Source organism: Ammospiza nelsoni, chromosome 8 (assembly GCF_027579445.1).
Source record: "Ammospiza nelsoni isolate bAmmNel1 chromosome 8, bAmmNel1.pri, whole genome shotgun sequence".
Classification (NCBI taxonomy): domain Eukaryota; kingdom Metazoa; phylum Chordata; class Aves; order Passeriformes; family Passerellidae; genus Ammospiza; species Ammospiza nelsoni.
The window spans coordinates 27,426,260-27,444,782 of NC_080640.1; the positions used below are offsets into that span (position 1 = coordinate 27,426,260).

General features: G+C 40.2%; 1 protein-coding gene across 1 annotated transcript in view; it reads left to right on the top strand.

Annotated features, from left to right (window-relative positions):
• Positions 1–18,523, top strand: part of GRID1 (glutamate ionotropic receptor delta type subunit 1) — a 480,002-nt gene that overhangs the window by 374,645 nt on the left and 86,834 nt on the right. The window contains exons 6-8 of the mRNA XM_059477042.1: positions 3,091–3,264; positions 14,520–14,681; positions 15,930–16,049. Coding sequence (XP_059333025.1) covers positions 3,091–3,264; positions 14,520–14,681; positions 15,930–16,049 — 456 coding nt within the window. The remainder of the gene's footprint in view (positions 1–3,090; positions 3,265–14,519; positions 14,682–15,929; positions 16,050–18,523) is intronic.

Sequence of the window (18,523 nt, forward strand, 5' to 3'; positions counted from 1 at the left end):
TCCCACAAAAATCTGTGGGTTTTCTTTTCCTGATGACTGCTTGAAAGTTATACATAAACTTGAAACAGTCCTGGATATGTACTTGCATCATGCCCAAAAAATTTGTGGGGTTTAGAACTGGCCTGATTCTAATTCTGTGGAATTACACAGAAAGAAAATCAGTCATTTAGGAGCAAGGTCATAGATGAGCTTTGATGAGTTGTTTTATCAGTGAATATTTTTTTCCACAGTAATATCAATGCTGGGTTTTTTGTTTGTGTTGTCCAGCTTTTACTATCATTTCATGTGCTTTCCACCCTGCCCCCCAAGAGAATTTTTAGTATGGAATAATATTTTGTTAAATCAGCACATCTTTTACTATGTAGGCTCTCACTATGATCTGCGAAAGACATCTGGACACCCAGTGCAGAGTCCTTATCTCTAGAAATGGAGCTAATTAAATTAAATTAGGACTACATCCCTGTAGAGACTTTTAGGAGCATTGGGTAAAAAGAAGTGAGGTGTAGTACTGGGTGTGTGGGAGGGCAGTGAGGATGGGAGCTGGACAGGTGATCGTGCACAGATCATTCATTGTATTAGAACAGATGTTCATTGTATTAGAACATTTTCTGTGGTAAGAAAAGTGGACAGTGTCCTTTCTTTAAAGGATCAATCTTTTTATTTACATATATATGTGTGTGTGTGTGTCTGTTCATGTGGGATGCAGAGAAGCCAGCAATATGTAAATGTTGAACAAATCTACCTGCAGGCTAAGCTGTGGTGAACCTTCTAGAAAAATAGCTAATGGAATGATGTTTTCTGGATTTTCAACAAGTGTTCATTTAAAGATGTAATTAGGGCATTGAGGGGAGTTAGAATAACCCATCAAACAATATTGATACTACTGAAAAAATCCAAATAAATCTCTAGCTCGTCTCCATGAGCATCCTTGTTCTCACTGCTGTTCTGTTTAATCCTCCAGTTTTCTCAGGGATATATTTTCTGGAAATATGTTTCAGTTCTTTAAATTATTAATGTCATTAAAATTTATAATTTTCTGTCATTACCTCTAGGAAAATAGAGATTGTAATGTGAAACATAATTGTCTCATTTTGTGATTTGTGTTATGATAGTTGAGCACAACTAAAGCAGATTTAAGTATTCCCCTGAGCACTATGACGTGGTTTTGCAAACGAACTGAAGTTCTGTGTATACAGATAAACAGATAAACTAATTCCACAAGCAACCAATATTTGAGTTTCTGAGACATCTTTGACAGGTTGTGTGTCACTTAGAGGGGACACAAAATGTGTATGGTGAGAGCTGAACTGAAGGTTTGGATGATATGTGGTTCTTTTTTCTCTGTTTTCAGCCAGTTTGTTTGAGTGTGCCTACCAAGGGATTCAGCCTAGGAAGTTATGAGTTAAAGCTATGCTATTAAATTCTCTCTCCCTCAGACTTCAGCTTAAAGGTGTCTTTTAACACCCCTTAGATTCACAGACAGGAAATCTTGAGGGGTCTGTAGAGCCTGGGGGTCTGCTACATTGTCTCCTTGCAAGGCTAGAAAATGCTACCCAGCATTTTCTATTTCTATTTCTCAAAATCTTTGTCTTCTATAAGGATGTATTTGTTTTCTGATTTACTGTTTTCATGCCACACCAGTTGGTCTGTCATTAATGCAATGAATTTCACCTTCTTCAAAGTTAAAAATTCATGTTCCTAACAAAAAAAGGGAAATTGGCAAAGAAGAACTGAATTGAGCCAAGGTACAGTACTAGTCAACCATAACAAGTAATTATTATAACCCCATGGTCATTTCCCTCACAGCTTGACAGAGAAAATGGCAAGAAAACAAAATAATTTTTTCTTGAATGTTAAATGTCAGGGCCAGGCTCACTTCTGCTGAGGATGCATCACAAGATGTGAGCCCTGTTGACCACGTACCTGCAGCAACATGAGTGTGATTTGCAGCCCCCTGAGCTGCAGGGGGCTGAGAGAGCCCTGTGCAGGCTGAGCACTGGGCTGGCCCAGCTGTGCAGCCAGGGCAGTCCAGCTGTGCTGGGGATGGGCAGATGTGACTTGCAGATGCTGCTGGTGGCCCTGGTGAGGAGCTGGGATGGATGTACAGCAGGTGCCTGGGGCATGAGGGCAGGCAGCAGTGCCTGCCTTTCCTCACAGTGAGCTCCTGCTAGGACAAAAACATCACAAGCTGCACCTTTGTTATGATTCCAGGATCAGCTAAGCCTGTGATTTTCCAGCTGGGGTAAAAAACGAGATTTTGGTTTTGTGTCTTCCTTTAAACACAAAATGTGTAAAGCATGGAGTGGAGCTGGCTTCAGCCTCCTTATAAGAGCAGTAGATGCAGGCTCTGTCCCAGGATGGATTAGGAGGTTGGGGTGTGTGAAGGTCTGCAGCGAAGCTTTAGAAATTGTGAAGCCTGGAAAGAAAAGCAGCCTGTCCTTGAGGTCTCCTTATATCTTCTCCCAAATTATTCACTGTGCACAAACTGATGTTCCTAAATGTGTCAGACCCCTCCATAAAGTTTCTTCTATTTTTTATTTCCTAATACAGACAACCTCAAAAGACTTCCTTGAGTCATTATCAGGATTAGTCTGCAGAAATGATCTACTGTACTTATGGGAAAAGTGCTTTCTTGTAATGTTGTTCACAGGTGAAAGAGCCATATTTCCTGAAGACTGTTATGTTTTTCGATTGTTATTTTGTGCTGAGGATATAGTGAGGTTCTAGTCTGTCAAACAAAAGGTCTTTCTATATAAATTTCATTTCACGGTGCTTTTTTTTTTTTCTTTTAAAGAACTCTATTGAGACCATTTTGATGCTTTCCTTTGAGGAACTACATCTGCAAAATTGTAGTATTGCCAAGATGGATAGTACTGTTTTAGGCTCTTTTCTTTTGTTTCAGATGATGTATAAAAAATAGCATTGTTGTTATTAAATGCAAAATTACATTTGGTGTAGACTCAGCATGTGCATCTGTAAAATAATTCCCCTACTGTATTTAAAAAAAAAAAAAATTAACCGATAATGAAAGAAATACATAAAATGTCTGGACAAACACATGTTTTTAAATGGCTGTGTCTCCCTTCACAGGAAATCACTGATAATGAAATATTAGAGTTGGTGCATAGTGCTCTGGGGAGGATGACAGTGATCCGGCAGATTTTCCCTCTGGCAAGGGACAACAACCAGAGGTGCATGAGGAACAACCACCGAATATCCTCGCTGCTCTGTGATCCACAGGAAGGCTACCTTCAGATGCTGCAGGTCAGTAGCTGTGCACAGCAGAAAAATGTCCACCTTAAGAATTTGCCATGGGACAGTTTGCTGTGGCTGTATGAACTCAGAGGAGGAGGAAAATGAGTACAGATAAATCTGATCTGGTCAATGTTTCTTGACTTTATTAATTTATTTTATTTCCCAGTACTGAGTGCTTTAGATATGATATTACATCCATGAAGTATCAGCAAGTGGTTGCACTAAGTCAGAGCTGATTTTGTATAGTTGATTCTCTTAACAATCTTTTTATATTTGAAAAATGTTGTGCAATCATAGTCCTGTGATATTACAGCTTGCTTATTGTATTTATGCTTATTCAACATCTGTTGTGAAAGAGTTAACCTGGGAGGGTAATAGAACTCTGATAGGTATTGGGCTGCAGAGCATTTCATATTTAGGTAATGGACTGAATCAAGCTGATGTATTCAGTCTGTCCTTTTCAATAGTCTCAGAAGTCCCCAGCAGCTGCTAATTGTCTGAGCGTGTAAAATATGCACTGCTAGTTCAAGTTTCAGGTTTTGGTAACACATCTGACTCTGGTGTTAGCAACATCTTGACATTTCCTGGCAAATTGTCCCAGATATCAGAATTTTTTTGTAGTCATTTAAATATTATTTAATAGGTGCTATTTCCAATGATAGTGTACTAATTTAGAAACAAAGGCCTTGGACTTTCAATGGGACTTATGTATTTTGTTTTACTTCAGACATAGTTAAAAATCTCATTTATATCACTATTTAAGGTGTTGAATACAGGTATAAACTTTAGTGGGACATATATTATAAACTCACTTAAAGCCATTTAATTGCACACTTAGTCTTTGAGATGGGTTGAATGAGGACACAGTGGCTGAGCCTGTGGGCTGTCCAGTGTGGGTGTGCATGGTGAGGCGATGGAGAAGGGGCTTGGTTAGGCTTGGGGAGGGGCTGTCACCAACCTGGGCTGCTGCAGCCTACTCAGGAGGGTGTGTGGGGTCAGGGCTCTTGCAAGATGGAATCCTATCCTGGCTTGGAAGAATTTCAGACCAGGAGAGACAGAGAGAATGTCAGGAAGGAAAGTGGGTTAAGATTTCCCAAGGGAAATTTGCACCCTACTAAAAAGTTGTAGCTGCAGAGACTGAAATACTTTAAGGTACAGATACGAACAGTTCTTCCTTGAAGAGAAGCTCTGCTGGCTCAGGTTCTGTCCTAGCCATGGCAAAGTTTGGGAAAAGCCAAACACACCCCCCGTAGTTCTGATCGTGTCTGTATTCTTTCAGCACAGGGGAAAGGCTATGTCTGCCTTGGCTCAGAAAGAAGAAACACTTTTGATCTTTGTTAGTAACTCTGAGGTATGCTGTAATGAGAACAACGGCCGCTCATTTCAGAGGATCAAAGCAATTTCCAGCGTGATGAAAAATTATCTATGCTGCACCAACAAATCACTCATTGGGGAATAATCTTCCATTACAGCAGGATTTTGAGTACTGCTGCCTGTGCTGGTATATCCATAATCTAATTCAGAGACTCATCTGAAGGGCTCTGACAGGCCACTGAGCAAGTTCTAATTTGCAAATTTGCAAACTGGTAACTGGGAGGTGGTTTGCTAACACCATCAGCCTCATGTCCTGTTACTGAATTTAATTGATAATGATCTTTAGATAAGGACCCTCATCCTTCTGATTTCCAGATGTGGATTTTTGGAAACAAAACCCTCTCAGCTTCTGTCTTCCAGAAATTTTATACCACCTTAGAAACTGTCTTTGAGATAATGGAACGGTAATGTTGTGCTTTGCCAACTGGTTCCTTCTCTATGAACTCAAAAACAAGAGAGATAAAGAAGTGCAGAGGTAAAATGTTTTTGGCAGCTGATTCTGTAACTTTCATGTTCAATTGCATTGGCATGAAAGACAGAGGGCACATGTGAGAGCTGTCCAAATTAGCTGTCCCCAGTATATTTTTAAGTGTCTATAGATTGAATACAGGATGCTTTTGTCCTGTGCAGTTATACCTGAAGTGTTCCATAGCTACATTTATTTTTCATAGGTTTTGCCAAAATATTTTATGTAACATGTTGTGGACATACAGCTCATATTAATTTGAGTGTGATTGACATGTTATTAATGGTCCTGTAATTCAGCTACTTGCAATTTTCTGTTTCCCTTTTCCTGCTTAAAAAAATAGTGGTGACCTTTTGGTGTTCAGAAGTACATCACTGAATTACCCCTGTTGCCAGAGGCTGCAGGAGCTCCAAGCTCCATGTCAGGCTGCATGAATCCACCAGAGGCAGTGACCGCCTGCCAGCACCGAGTCTTTGTGTTGCTTTGAAGTACTTTGATTAACACCACAGTTTGGAAATCTCTGCCTCATTCTCCCTTGGGCAGTCTCATATTAATAATTGTTTGTTGTCAAGGTAACTTACCAGCTATTGTTGGTTAATTATTTATTTAATGACTTTGAAGAAGAATAAGCTAATCTCTGTCAACCTCTAGCTGTAGTGTTTTCTAGGGGAGAATTTAGCACTCTTAACAAGCTAGTGAAGACAGAAACATTTACGTCATGGATTATTAACTTTGTTCTGACTAAATTAATGAAAATCTTTTTGGAACGATTTTGTTCTCTGTGTCTTTAGTACCATATCCTGGAAGGTTGTTTTTCAGTGGGTGATCATCCCGGTTTGGCATTCTGACAAGCCTTTTAAAGATCAGGCTGTTCTGCAAGCTCATCCAAAAACTCATCTGTTCTGAATGCTTTGTGGAAATCCAATCTTATTCCATCAACCCACTTGTCAAAATTTTGCTCATGCCCTTATTTCTTGCACATTTAATATACTCATCTGGGTTTCTGCTTCAAGTGGAGAAAAAGCTTTATAAAGTTTCCTGTCTTGATCTTTTTATTTGACTTCAGAGGACTGCATTTCTCACTGTCTTATTCTTCAGGTAGGATTTTTTGTGTCCATCTCTTTTACTTTTGCTAAACAGAAAAGACACAGTTTAGGACTTGCTTTCTTCCATTGGCCATTGGTGTCCTGTGGTTTGAGCCAACAGTGTTGTGAGTATTGCCTCATCTGGAGAGAAAGCACTGAAACACTTCAGGATGTATAGTTCCAGCCAGGCCTAATATGTGTCCTCACATGGCATTTGAATAGTACATAGTGGTCTAGTTGCTATTAAACTTTGTAGATTATTTCAGGAATGTTCTTACAGACTCAATTTGAAAATCTTTTGCTGTCTAATTTGCTCCTTTCCAAAATATTTCTCTTCAAGTATTAGTTATGATGGCACTCTACAAACTCGATTTTTGGTGAAGGTATTTTTTTCTTTCATCAGGTTAGTCACAATGCATTCATAAATTCAAAATCAGATTTTTTTTAAGAAAGATTTCTCTTTAGAAATGTAATTCACATTAGTTTTTTTTTGCCCTTGCTTACTGTTTATGTAGTTGTTGAGTTCAATCCACTTAAGATTCTAAAGCTTTTAAAATATATTACAGGGACACAGTGTATCTGAAATCATTTAGCATGATCCAAAGTACATAGTACGATTGAAAAGGCAAAAAGAAAACTCCAGTATACTGTGTCACAAAATTAGTGAGGTTATTCCTGACTGAGAGTTCAGCCTCTCTACTGAACAACTATTCCTGGCATTGCTTGGACATATTTGAGGAGACATTGAGAAGTATGGGAGGATATTCATTGAAAGATCTGATCTTCTCCTTGAAAAAAAATTTCATTCTTCAGTGATGAGTCCATCAGATATCTACGTAGGCATCTTTTAGCAGTTGCTCCTTCAAAGCTGGGTTTTTATTTCTGATCTATTTTCTGTCCAAGAGTCACTGCAATATAACTACTGTAAGTAAAGTTATTTTTTAGGATGTGTTTGAGTGCCTAAACTTAAGGGCCTGATCCTGCAGTTTTGTCCAACTAAATGGCTTTATTCTCATTTGGCTTGTTAACATTGCTATTATTACACAACTGTAGAGTGCTACTGAGGGGCAGTAAATATTGATTAAACCATATTAAAGCATTCACTTTCTCCCATAAAGGATTGATGAGCCACATTTTTCCTTTTCTTTCAATGCAAACCTTCATTTGCTAGTCTCTTTAGCAAAGTTTAATTTGGATTTTTGGCCAGATGTTCAGTCACAGTGAAATTGTTTCTGAGTACAATGTGAATGTAAAGTATCCTTGAACTGACTTTACTGCCCATTGCCCAGCACAAATCTCTCCCTGAAGTCCAATGATGTGTGTTTTCTGGAAGGTGTGTTAGCAAAGGAGTTCATTAAAAACCCCAAAGCACTGTGGGTGTCCTGTGGCCATGGGGGATTTTGTGATCACACTGGAGGTTAAAACCCCAGGTAGGCTCTGCAATGATCTTTTCCTCTCTGCCTCTTTTGACTGCTGGATTTCTCAATTTACATAATTATTTCATTGAATTTTTGTTCACTGCTCAATCAGGAAGCAGACAATAGTGGCTCAAAGAAAGCATCAGTACCTCAATTTTTCATGTGTTATCACCTCTGAAACCTAATTTGTACCTATATTTATTTATAAATGAGGTCGGATAAAATTATAATCTTTTATGCTGTTTTGCAATTCCAGCATTTACCTCTCATCCTTCTGTTTGACTCTTGGTTATGTTCAGTTCTCTTTATCAAGGCACTCCTACTAGACTTTCCTTGCATAGTTAGTGTTAGCTGTGCCAAATTCCTGAGATGTTTAGTGAGTGAAGCCAATGCCTCCAGCTAACAAACTTGAGCATTACAGGGTAATCCAGGCCTTGTATTATTGCTGACACATTGTTACAAAACATACTGGCAAAGAAAACACTCATAATGATAAACGCCCACAATAAATAGCTGAAGGACAGTGAGCATTCAGAGACTAGAACCTGTAAGAAGGAAAGAGTATTGGGATATGTGTAACTGTGTAAAAATAGGAGAAAATTTAAAAGGAAAGAAGAGCTGCTTATCAATTAAAAAATTAAAAAGAGATTCTGAGACTGCAGTCTTTCAAAGAACTCTTTGGAAAGCTCATTGAGATATTTAAAAGTAGAATGGACAAAACACTAAGTAACACAGTAGTTAGATGCCTTACTGACAGAAAGCTTGAATAAATATACAGTTGAGGCCTGATTTTTTTGGTGGTTGTAGGAGAATTTTAGTCATTTTATTTCATTTACCTTAGGGAGAATAAATAAATGGCCCTTTGGAAGTTGGAAGCTGACATTTGAGTCTTTAATGAACGTTTGTTTTTTGACTGTGTTTCCATGAATGCCAGAGTGCTGGCTGTGATCCCGCTCTCCCTGAGCAGCAAGTGTGCGTTTATAACCTAGGCACTGGTGTGCTGTCTCACAGCAGGCTCTGCCCACGAGAGATGATGGCTGTGGGCAGGACCAGGACAAACAGCTCCCAAGGCAGCTCTGGGGACAGTGGTGGCCAGGACAGGGCTGCGGTGTGGCACTTGTGTGCCTCCACCAGCTGGGGCTGCTGAGGGAGAGGCCGCAGTGCAGGCCTCAGTCTCCAGGGATGGCCGCGCCCCATCCCCTGGTGCCCCTGCCCATGAAAGGCGTGTCCAGGCACAGAACCTCCACACACACCTGCCTGAGCTGCAGGAGCCCATGGACACACCTGCCTGAGCTGCAGGAGCCCAGGGACACACCTGCCTGAGCTGCAGGAGCCCAGGGACACACCTGCCTGAGCTGCAGGAGCCCATGGACACACCTGCCTGAGCTGCAGGAGCCCAGGGACACACCTGCCTGAGCTGCAGGAGCCCAGGGACACACCTGCCTGAGCTGCAGGAGCCCAGGGACACACCTGCCTGAGCTGCAGGAGCCCAGGGACACACCTGCCTGAGCTGCAGGAGCCCAGGGACACACGTGCCTGAGCTGCAGGAGCCCAGGGACACACGTGCCTGAGCTGCAGGAGCCCAGGGACACACCTGCCTGAGCTGCAGGAGCCCAGGGACACACCTGCCTGAGCTGCAGGAGCACATAGACACACCTGCCTGAGCTGCAGAAGCGCATGAAAAGGGGAAGAAAAGGCCCATGGAAAGGGAGAAGAGGAACATCAGGGAGGCTGGGAAGAAGGTGGAGAGCTGGCTCCAAGTGCAGTCTGCAGTGGACCCACAGGCAAACAGATCCAAACTGTCCTGGCACACCCAGAAGGGAGGGAGGGTGGTGAAGAGAGTGAGAACCTGCGGGGGGAAGAGACTTTCCCCAAACTCTGATGTGCCCTTGCAGAGCCACTTGGCCACTTGCAGGCTGAAAAGACCCTTCACATCAGGAGAGAGGCTGGAGCTGAGTAAGGCAGCCTCATCTGAGCCTTGTGTAGGAACCAGCTCAACTCAGACAACACAGCAGGTGACAGCAGTGGGTGACTTTCTTCTGAGAGACATGGAGGCACCTGGTTCCTGATATGACATTGTAGCAGGGATGGGACTGAGGGACTAGCAGGCCTCACACAGACACTGACCATGATCTCCTGCTGTTGATCCGTGTGGGCCACAGCGATACAGCCTGGAGTGGACTGAGGGGGACCCAGAAGGAAGAGAAGTCAGTCAGAAATGCCAGGAGGCCTGCAGGGGTGAACAAGTGGTGTTCATCCTAGAAAAAACACAAAACACTAAGTCTCTCTGAAGAGACTGGAATCTGGGCCAGGAAGCTGGTGAGAAACACAGAGAAATTGTCTGAGCAGTCAGGCATCAGGTTTAGAAAACTAAAGCCTGGATAGAATTGTGTCTCACCACAAATGTCAAGGGAAAACCCAAAATCTTCTATGTGTACTGTTTGTGATAAAAGGAAAATGAGCAAAAATATGAACCCTCTGAATGGAAATAGGAGACTTGGTTACACAGGATAAGGAGGAGGCTGAAGTACTCAATGATTTATTTGCTTCAGTCTTCACTGGGAAGTCCTCCATCACAAGTTGTGAAGGCCCCATCCCTGGCAGTGTCCAAGGCCAGGATGGACAGGACTTTGAGCAGCCTGGTCTAGTGAATGGCATTCCTGCCCACAGCAGAGGAGGTTGGAATTAAATGATCTTAAAGATCCCTTCCAACCCAAGAAATTCTGCCATTCTTTGAAACATATTTAAGAAAATGAAACAAGTCAAATTTTCAGTCCCTATGCTCTAAAAATATACTTGTTTGCACACCATTATACCATGAATAAAGCATCAATCTGTGCTGCTCCTGCTAAGATGCACTCTGTCATTAGAGAGACAAATGTGCAACTGCACTGGGCAGTACTTGAGCTGTGGAAGTTGACACACAGGTTTAGGGCATGCTGGGGTGTGCATAGCAGTCACCATGATCTCCCTCCTCAGGCAGCAGGCATTTCTGGAAGGCTGCACTTGCTCTGAACTCCTCTTCCATCTGCTTCATCCTTGGAGCTGACTGCTGTGGCCACTCACAGAGCAGTTTTGGCAGCAGTAGGGTACAGATGCCCAGCTTGGGAATGAGTTTTTGAAGTAGTGGCATCTCAGTCTCAGCTTGCCTTCCAGCTCATCTCTGGCTTGGTTCCTGGCTCTGCTGGCCACTCAGGAGTTGGGGTCAGCCTTTGTGGCTTGCTGGCCTTCTCAGAAGAGCACTTGTCTGTGATTAGTCCCTCTGAAGGAGCTAAGAGCTTTCTTCATACATAACTTTGAAAGTAAAATCATTCTGGAAACTCTCATGAAATTCACATAAAAACTTCTATGAAATGACATTTAATACTGTGATAGATTTCCATTCTTGAAAATTTCTGCTGGCTCTACTAGTGTATGGTGGATTTATTTCTTCAGTGCAAAAAAGAGCTTCATAAAGTATGGAATCAATTCCAGAAGATAAACCAGAACATGCCTAAAATTATTCATGTACAGGATATATTCTTTAACATATTGGTGAAGCAGTCACCATCATTCTTATAGCAGATCAAAAACCATTTCAATACCTCCAGCTCTTACACTGTCAGCAATGGAGAGAAAGAAGAACTAAAAATTACTGTCATTTCCTCCAAACATGACCAAAATCAAGTACTTTGTTCTAGTCTAGGAATTTTTATTCTATTAGGGGGAAACACTTCAGAAAGATATGTCCTTTCTTCCTGTGTTCCCCTATGAATATCCTAATAAGGGAATTAAAAAATGCTTCTGAGCTTTGAAAACCCAAAGTAGCCAAGTATGTTGCCTTGTTTCACTTCTCTCTTGCTTTGCTACCAATTCTGAATGCTACCCGAAGATTAATTTTTAAAATTAACTATTTTCTCATGCCTCTAACAGTACTGGTGGAATCAGAGTACAGCTGAACCCTTGGGTATCTCAAAAATTCCCTTTCAGTGGTCAAATCCATACTCACAGGGAACTTGAAAGTTCACTGAAAATTAAAGTATGTCTGCAGGTGCAGTAACAAGGGCATACAGGCCATGTCTGCTGAATCCTTTTTCTTTTCACAGCATATTCTGGAGGTTACAGGAAACTCATATTGCAAATATGATTTATGACATATGCAGATATTTGGCTGTATTTGAATGTAATAAAGAAAATTATTAGAGCCCTGAATTTACTGTGAGATCAGGCCAGAATGCTTGTGGTTTTGGTTTTTTTTTTACTATTAGAGATCCAGCCTTAATTGTGGAAATTTTGATGCTGTTTTTTTCCTAGCTTGCATATTTTCTGTTCTAAAATAGAAGTGTTGATTGTGTGAGTAAGATGCAACTTACTCTTCCATAGATATTGCCTCTTCAGTGAGTAATGAGTAAAATGTAGTTATGCAAGCATGTCATTTTCATTGGAGTAAATAGAGTATGATTATATGATGGAAGGAATTTTGCTGATTAAAAAGCATAATTTACTCATATTTGGGATATGAGGCTTTCAGCAGAAGAGAACCAGAGTGACAAAATAGCAGTGGATAATACTACAGAACATGCAGAATTCTTTCCATGGCAAAAAAAGTACTCTGGTGTATTCTCTGCAGCATTTTCTTCTGCCTTGGTACAGATCTCCTGGTGTAGAATAAGGATAAATGTAGTGGAGGCTCCTCTTGTGCAGACCCCAGCTTGCTATCTCTCAGTTCATAGCATTCTTTCAAAAGAAATTAATGGAACAGTAGTGATGCAAAGTCCATTAAAGATCTAGCTGAACAATGAGGATTGGTAAACACAGAATTGTTTTGTTTTGCTCTGCAGCAGGAGGTAATTTGAGTTGGGTGCCAGGTTGTGCAGGCTGAGATCCTCAGTACAACTCTCCCAAGCTTTGTCAGTCACATGTGCAGAGCTGTGGTGTCTTCTCCAAGCACATGAAAAGCAGAAAGCAGTGTACCCAAGTGCATCCTGTATTTTGCCTTCGAGCTCTCTGCTAGCAAACCAAGCACTGTTTTTGGGAATGAGGCTGCAGTTTTCCAGAACTGCAAAAGAACAGTGGCAAACGGAGAACATACAAGGCATTTCTGATCTGTGGGTGTTCCAAGGCAGCAGACTATTTGTTGTCAGTTAAAAGTGAGTCTGCAAAACCAAATTCAATTGGGAGCAAAGAGGATTGTGAAGGCTTATAATAAATGGCATTTTTCCTTATGTATTTAAAACTTATTTCTAAGAAATTGGATTTTGTGGTTTGGGGTGGTGTATCTTGTGGGATTTGAGATTTGTTTGGATTTTTTTTTTCTGTGAAGAGTTGCTTAACCCAGAAGAAAAGTGCCCTCCTGAATAATAGGGATTTGCTTGGTTGCTTTATTTGAAAGTTGTTTGGAAATACCTACAGAATAGGGAAACAGATGCAATTGAACAGAAGAAACTTGGTTGCTGGGACTCCTATCAACTCCTTAATTACTTTTCTTAAAACCAGAGGCAGTATTACATATAGCTACTTCAGGAAATATTCTAAAAAGAAAAGATTTATGTGGATAAAATAGCAAATAAAGGCAATGCGGAGTGCTTGTTCAGCAAGGCTGGAAATAAAGGAAGGGGAAAAAAATGGAAATGCCAGATGAGAGAGATTCTCCCTGATAGTATCGCATTGGCTTTGCATTGTTTTCATGTTAAGATCCCTTTTTATGCTCAGTCACTTAAATAAGTGTGTATTGCAATATCTTTTTTTTCTTAGTATTTTGATTATTTCAAAATTAATTTTTGCTTAGATATCTTCTGTTCAGATTTACTTATACTGGAAGATATTTCAAAGTGCTTAGGTTTTCAATTTCCATCAAACTCCAGATTATGGAACAGGAAACATTTTGTTTCTGAAGATTAGCATCTTACAAACATCAGAAGTTTACTTGAACCTAGCGATTCAACAGTAATAAATGCTTAAGCTTTCATAGTGTCACTTTTATTGGGACACCTAAAGTGTCATATTTATAAGAAGTATGCAGCTGAATTAACTTCCACCTGCAACTCTTTACTGGTCTCTAGGCGTTACTTTCTAAGGTGGACTAGAAAATCCAGGAGATAAATGGCAAAGTAATGTTTATTATGATTAAAGCCTATAGATAGAAGAAATATTATTACTATTATTATTAGCGTTAGTGTTGTCTCAGCCAACTTCCTCTACTAAAGTTTTACCATCTGAGCTGGATACCACTGTCTGTCAAAAGATCTAATCATGTCTTGCTAGACATGTCTTGGTTTGAAAAATTAAATACTTAGCTCAGTGTTACTAGTGTGGGATTCTGCTCTTTCTGGAGTCTTTGTCATCAATTGTTTATTTCTGTTTCTCTCATGTGAATTGAAGACTAAGAAGGCTAAATTCAGTAGCTCCAGAGAAAGTAGCACATAACCAATCTCATGCATATTTGGTGGAAAGAGATGCTAAGACCAAAATAATACTGTCATTTCTCTTCCTTCTATTCTAAAGAGTTGTGTGTGTATTGGGTTTTGCTGTTCCAGAAATTACTAGTTACTCAAATGAATAAAACCCCCAAGAACTTAATTCCATCCTGTCTTTCCCTCCTTGCTGAAAGGGCTGAAAAAGTAGCAATACTTGTCTCTCGTTGATAGATAGCTGTACTCCCTCTGTAGTTTGAGTTTATATGTGGAGTGTGTGGAGTGTGATGTCTCTTTACAGCACTGCATTGCAGTAACGCTCAGGCAGTGCCCGTGTGCCAGAATCCCTTGGACAGAGGGACTCAGGAGCACAGACATTTGTCTCAAATGCTTTGGTGTTGAACATGTCAAACATACCCCGCTTTTAGTTCTTACTTATGCCTTCTTTTGTTTTCTCTGCTGGTTTTTATCATTTCTTTGGAAGGTGCTCGCATAAAAAAAAGAAGCTCATTCTTATTTTTGTTTGCAGGTTTCCAACCTGTACCTGTATGACAGTGTGCTCATGCTGGCCAATGCTTTCCACAGAAAACTGGAGGACAGGAAATGGCACAGTATGGCAAGTCTGAACTGCATGAGGAAATCCACCAAACCCTGGAATGGAGGAAGATCCATGCTAGAGACTATTAAGAAGGTGAGAAAAGACAAACCACCATTTTGTGAGCAATTGAATGAGTTGCTTCATGTCCATTTGAGCATTTGAAGGTTTTAACTTGTATTTAACTTGTCTTTGATGCATTACAAGCAAGTGATCTACAACAACCAAGGACAATCTACAGCTATTAAACAAGCAAATGATTTATGATAAACATGTTACACACAGTGCAGTGTGGGTCCAGTGGTGTGTGTTCTACTTCTGTTCTCTAGCTGCCTCCTGTGCAGGAAGTCGGATCAGGAGTAGTCATGGGCACTGATTCATGCATTTTTGCAAAAGGATAACTTAAGGGGCTTGAAGTGGGCAGGAGGGAAAACCAATTAGGAGGTTTAAGAATTATGATCCATTTTTGACAGCTCAGATAGCTTTGTAAGTTAGCTGAGAATTAGTAAGGATCTTCTTGTGTACTGTATCCAGAGCAAAGCAAGAAGGATCTGATTTGGCTAAGCTGTCACTAACAGTTGCACTGTCTTGCACAATGCTGAAATACTCAAATGTGGACAGACCTGTGGCTTTACAGACACATGGCAACTTCTTGTATAAAAGTTACTTGATCACAAGTAATAGTAGAAAAAACCATAATTTTTTACTATTCTAACTTTTGCATTTGTTCAGAAGAAACTCCCTGTTCCCAAATATATATTGATTAAATAATTTTTCTTCTGTAAAATGATGCAATTTGATCATTCTGGCAAGTCCTAATGATGCTATCCTTTGTTGCTAAATTAATTTGAACTTCGATGTCGCTTCAAGCTTTGCGACAAAGCCAGAATCAAACTCTGTGACAGTTTCAGAGTTGCAATTTTGTCTTTCCTTCATGCATCTCTAGGGAGCGCAGCAGGTATCCCCGTTGTTTTGGGCTGGGAGTTCATGCTTTGGTACTTAAGCAAGAACTGAGCCTGCTGCCCTCAGTTACACTGGGAGAGCTGTTGTCTCACAGTCCACTAAGGCCCTTCTCTTTTCCTTTGGGGTCTGTTTCTGTGGACAGTAGTGACCTGATGGCCATAAACACTGGGTGTGTCAGTGCTAAAGTATTTTTCTCAAAAAAAATGAAAAACTGAAATCTTTTGTCTAGTGCTGGGTTTGAGCTACTGAAGAACATGCAAGGGCCACATTTAAGTTCACTGTAAACCTGATTTTAACATGTTTGGCACACATTTTATGCAGAGGAGTGTTTATGAAGGCAAATGTCTTCTGTTCTGAAATTTCTCAAACTTACTTCCTTAGGGCCATATAACTGGGCTGACTGGTGTTATGGAGTTCAGAGAAGATGGAGCCAACCCCTATGTCCAGTTTGAAATACTGGGCACCAGCTACAGCGAAACATTCGGCAAAGACGTGCGGAGGGTAAAGATATGCTGCTTCCTTTTCTCTTTTGTTTTCCTCTGAAAACAATAATATACATCCTGCCTCACAGGAGAAAATGTTATTCTTCAAGAATGAATTAGTGCTATGCTGCAGAAGACATTTACTCTTATGAGAAATATTTTCTAATTTATTACACACTTAAATCTTGAAAACTGGTTTTATATTGGTAGGCAGGAATCCTGCAAGATATTTCTTGTGTGCAGTAACAATGCAATGCCATGAGCATCCTGTGAATATAATAGTGAAGACTGCACAATTTAGCTTATGTATTTTATTGTTAATTAAGATAGAATTGCTGTAATAGAAATATGAAAGATACAACACAATTGGCACTTGTCTTACTGAGGAAGACAGCTGAGTTTATAAATTACCTAAACACACTAGGATGTTTTAAGTGTAGCTGCTGCAAGAATTTGAAATAAATAAAAAATTCTGGAGAGGAAAATTCCAAAATGAAAGATGCTCTGTCATGAAAAGTAAAGATTGACCTATTGGTGGTAGCTGGTGGAACAAGGACTGCCAAGGACTAGAAGTCAGTTAAAGTGGTTCCATGGCATTGAAATAAATTGTTGTGTTCTGTGAAGGCTGCCTTTAACACACTCAGGCGGGGGGGATGCTCCAAAAATACAAGAAACTCTCAGTTGAACAGTTAGGTTCTGATTGGAACCCATGCTGTAAGTAGTTTCTAAACTGCTCAGATGTTTGAAATAAAGACAATACCATGGTATGATCAATGGGTCCTACATTAAACAGAGCTGACCAAAGAGGATTTCACAAATAATTAAAATATATGTGATTTTTATTTTCATTTGGCCATTGGTTTCTGTGATTTGCTTTGATTTGTCTGAATTACAGAAGTGTAAGTGGAAAAACAAGCAATTTTTGTTTACATAATCATCTTTATCAGCTAAACATGAGATTCCTTCAGAGTCTAATTTGGCACAAGGATTCTGGACATGGAGCCAAAGTTGTGCAATATCTATTAGAAATTCAACATAAGGGAGACAAGTATTTGAAATGCATAAAGTTGCAGGATATATAATTGAAAATTTTCTGCTGCCAAAAATAAGCCTCTGAACACTTCAGTTTGGCTCTTATATTGTGGTGACCAGAAAAGGCTATTTCTCAGTCCACTTTCATTTCTAGAAGATTGAAAACAAGGAAGTCTTAAGTTTCAATCACTGTGCAAATTATAAAATATTATCTTATTGTCTTAATTTTGGAAAAAGTGTGGCCTATTTAATATAAAAAGGTTGGTTTAGGGGGTGTAGGAATCAATCCTGGCTCTTAGAAGTATGCTCCTCACTTTACGCACAAGTCTGCAAAACAAAAGTATCTGGTGCTGTGTGAGATGCTGTGGACTATCCCACTGTTTGCAGCTGCCAGTCCAGAAAAGCCCGAGTGTCCTGTCAGTGCTGTGTTATCCCTAGCACATGGATGCTATGGGACATTCCCTAGCACTTGGATACCATGGGGTGTTTAAATTTGGTCCCATTTTGTTACAGAACTCCCAAGTGGCTTTGCTTAAGTCACATAATTGCTTGATGCTTCAATATTTACCTTCCAGTAAAATTGGCATGAACACCATAGAGCACAGGTTTGAGCCTTACAGGCAAACTGGGATGTGTGAGTATACACTATTAGGTGTTTCCTAATGCGCATTTCAAATATGCTACCACAGATACAAATGCTCTCACTTTGGTGTGTGCAGCACACTGACCAAATTGACACATAATCCAAAGGTGTGAGGTGGAAATAACTAAGATATCATTCAAAAGCAACCACAGGGCAAAGAAAAAGGTAAAATGATAAATAGGAAAATTACTAAAATGGCTGATCTCGTATAGTGCTGATTACTTTTGATCCCTAGTGTGCTACTTTGAGGTTGTGCTGCTAGGTGGTTAATATAGGCAGGCTTAACTCTTTGTGTGTTAAATTCAGAACACTATTGAGTTCCCAAAAATTGAAAGGGAGGATAATTCTAAATGGGTAAAAAGCTAATGGCTGTGGAATACTGCTCTGAGCTAAAATAAAGTTCTGGAAATTATCCTTTCAGTCTAATATATAGTGAGAGTAAAAGTCAGCAGTATGCTACAGAGGTGTGGAGAAGTACTTGGAAGAGATGATCCCTCTTAGAGCAAAATTACCATGGAACTACTGGAGTTCAATTATTTGGGCAGCTTGACTTTTTATTATTGCAGCAAAAATATGTTACAGCTTAGAAGTACTTTTAAAGGCTCAGAAAGTCATACTTGTCTTTTTTACATTACTTGGGTGGGAGACCAGTTCTGATTTATTGTCAGCTGCTTCCATTTTAGCCTTTGGTCAGGTTTAGCTGTGGAGGCATGTATTTTGGGTAGAAAACAGAGTCCTTTCTGCATGGTTTTATTTGTGTATGGAAAGCATCTGTAGTTATTCATCCCTGTCCAGACCCTACAAGAAATCTTTGCACT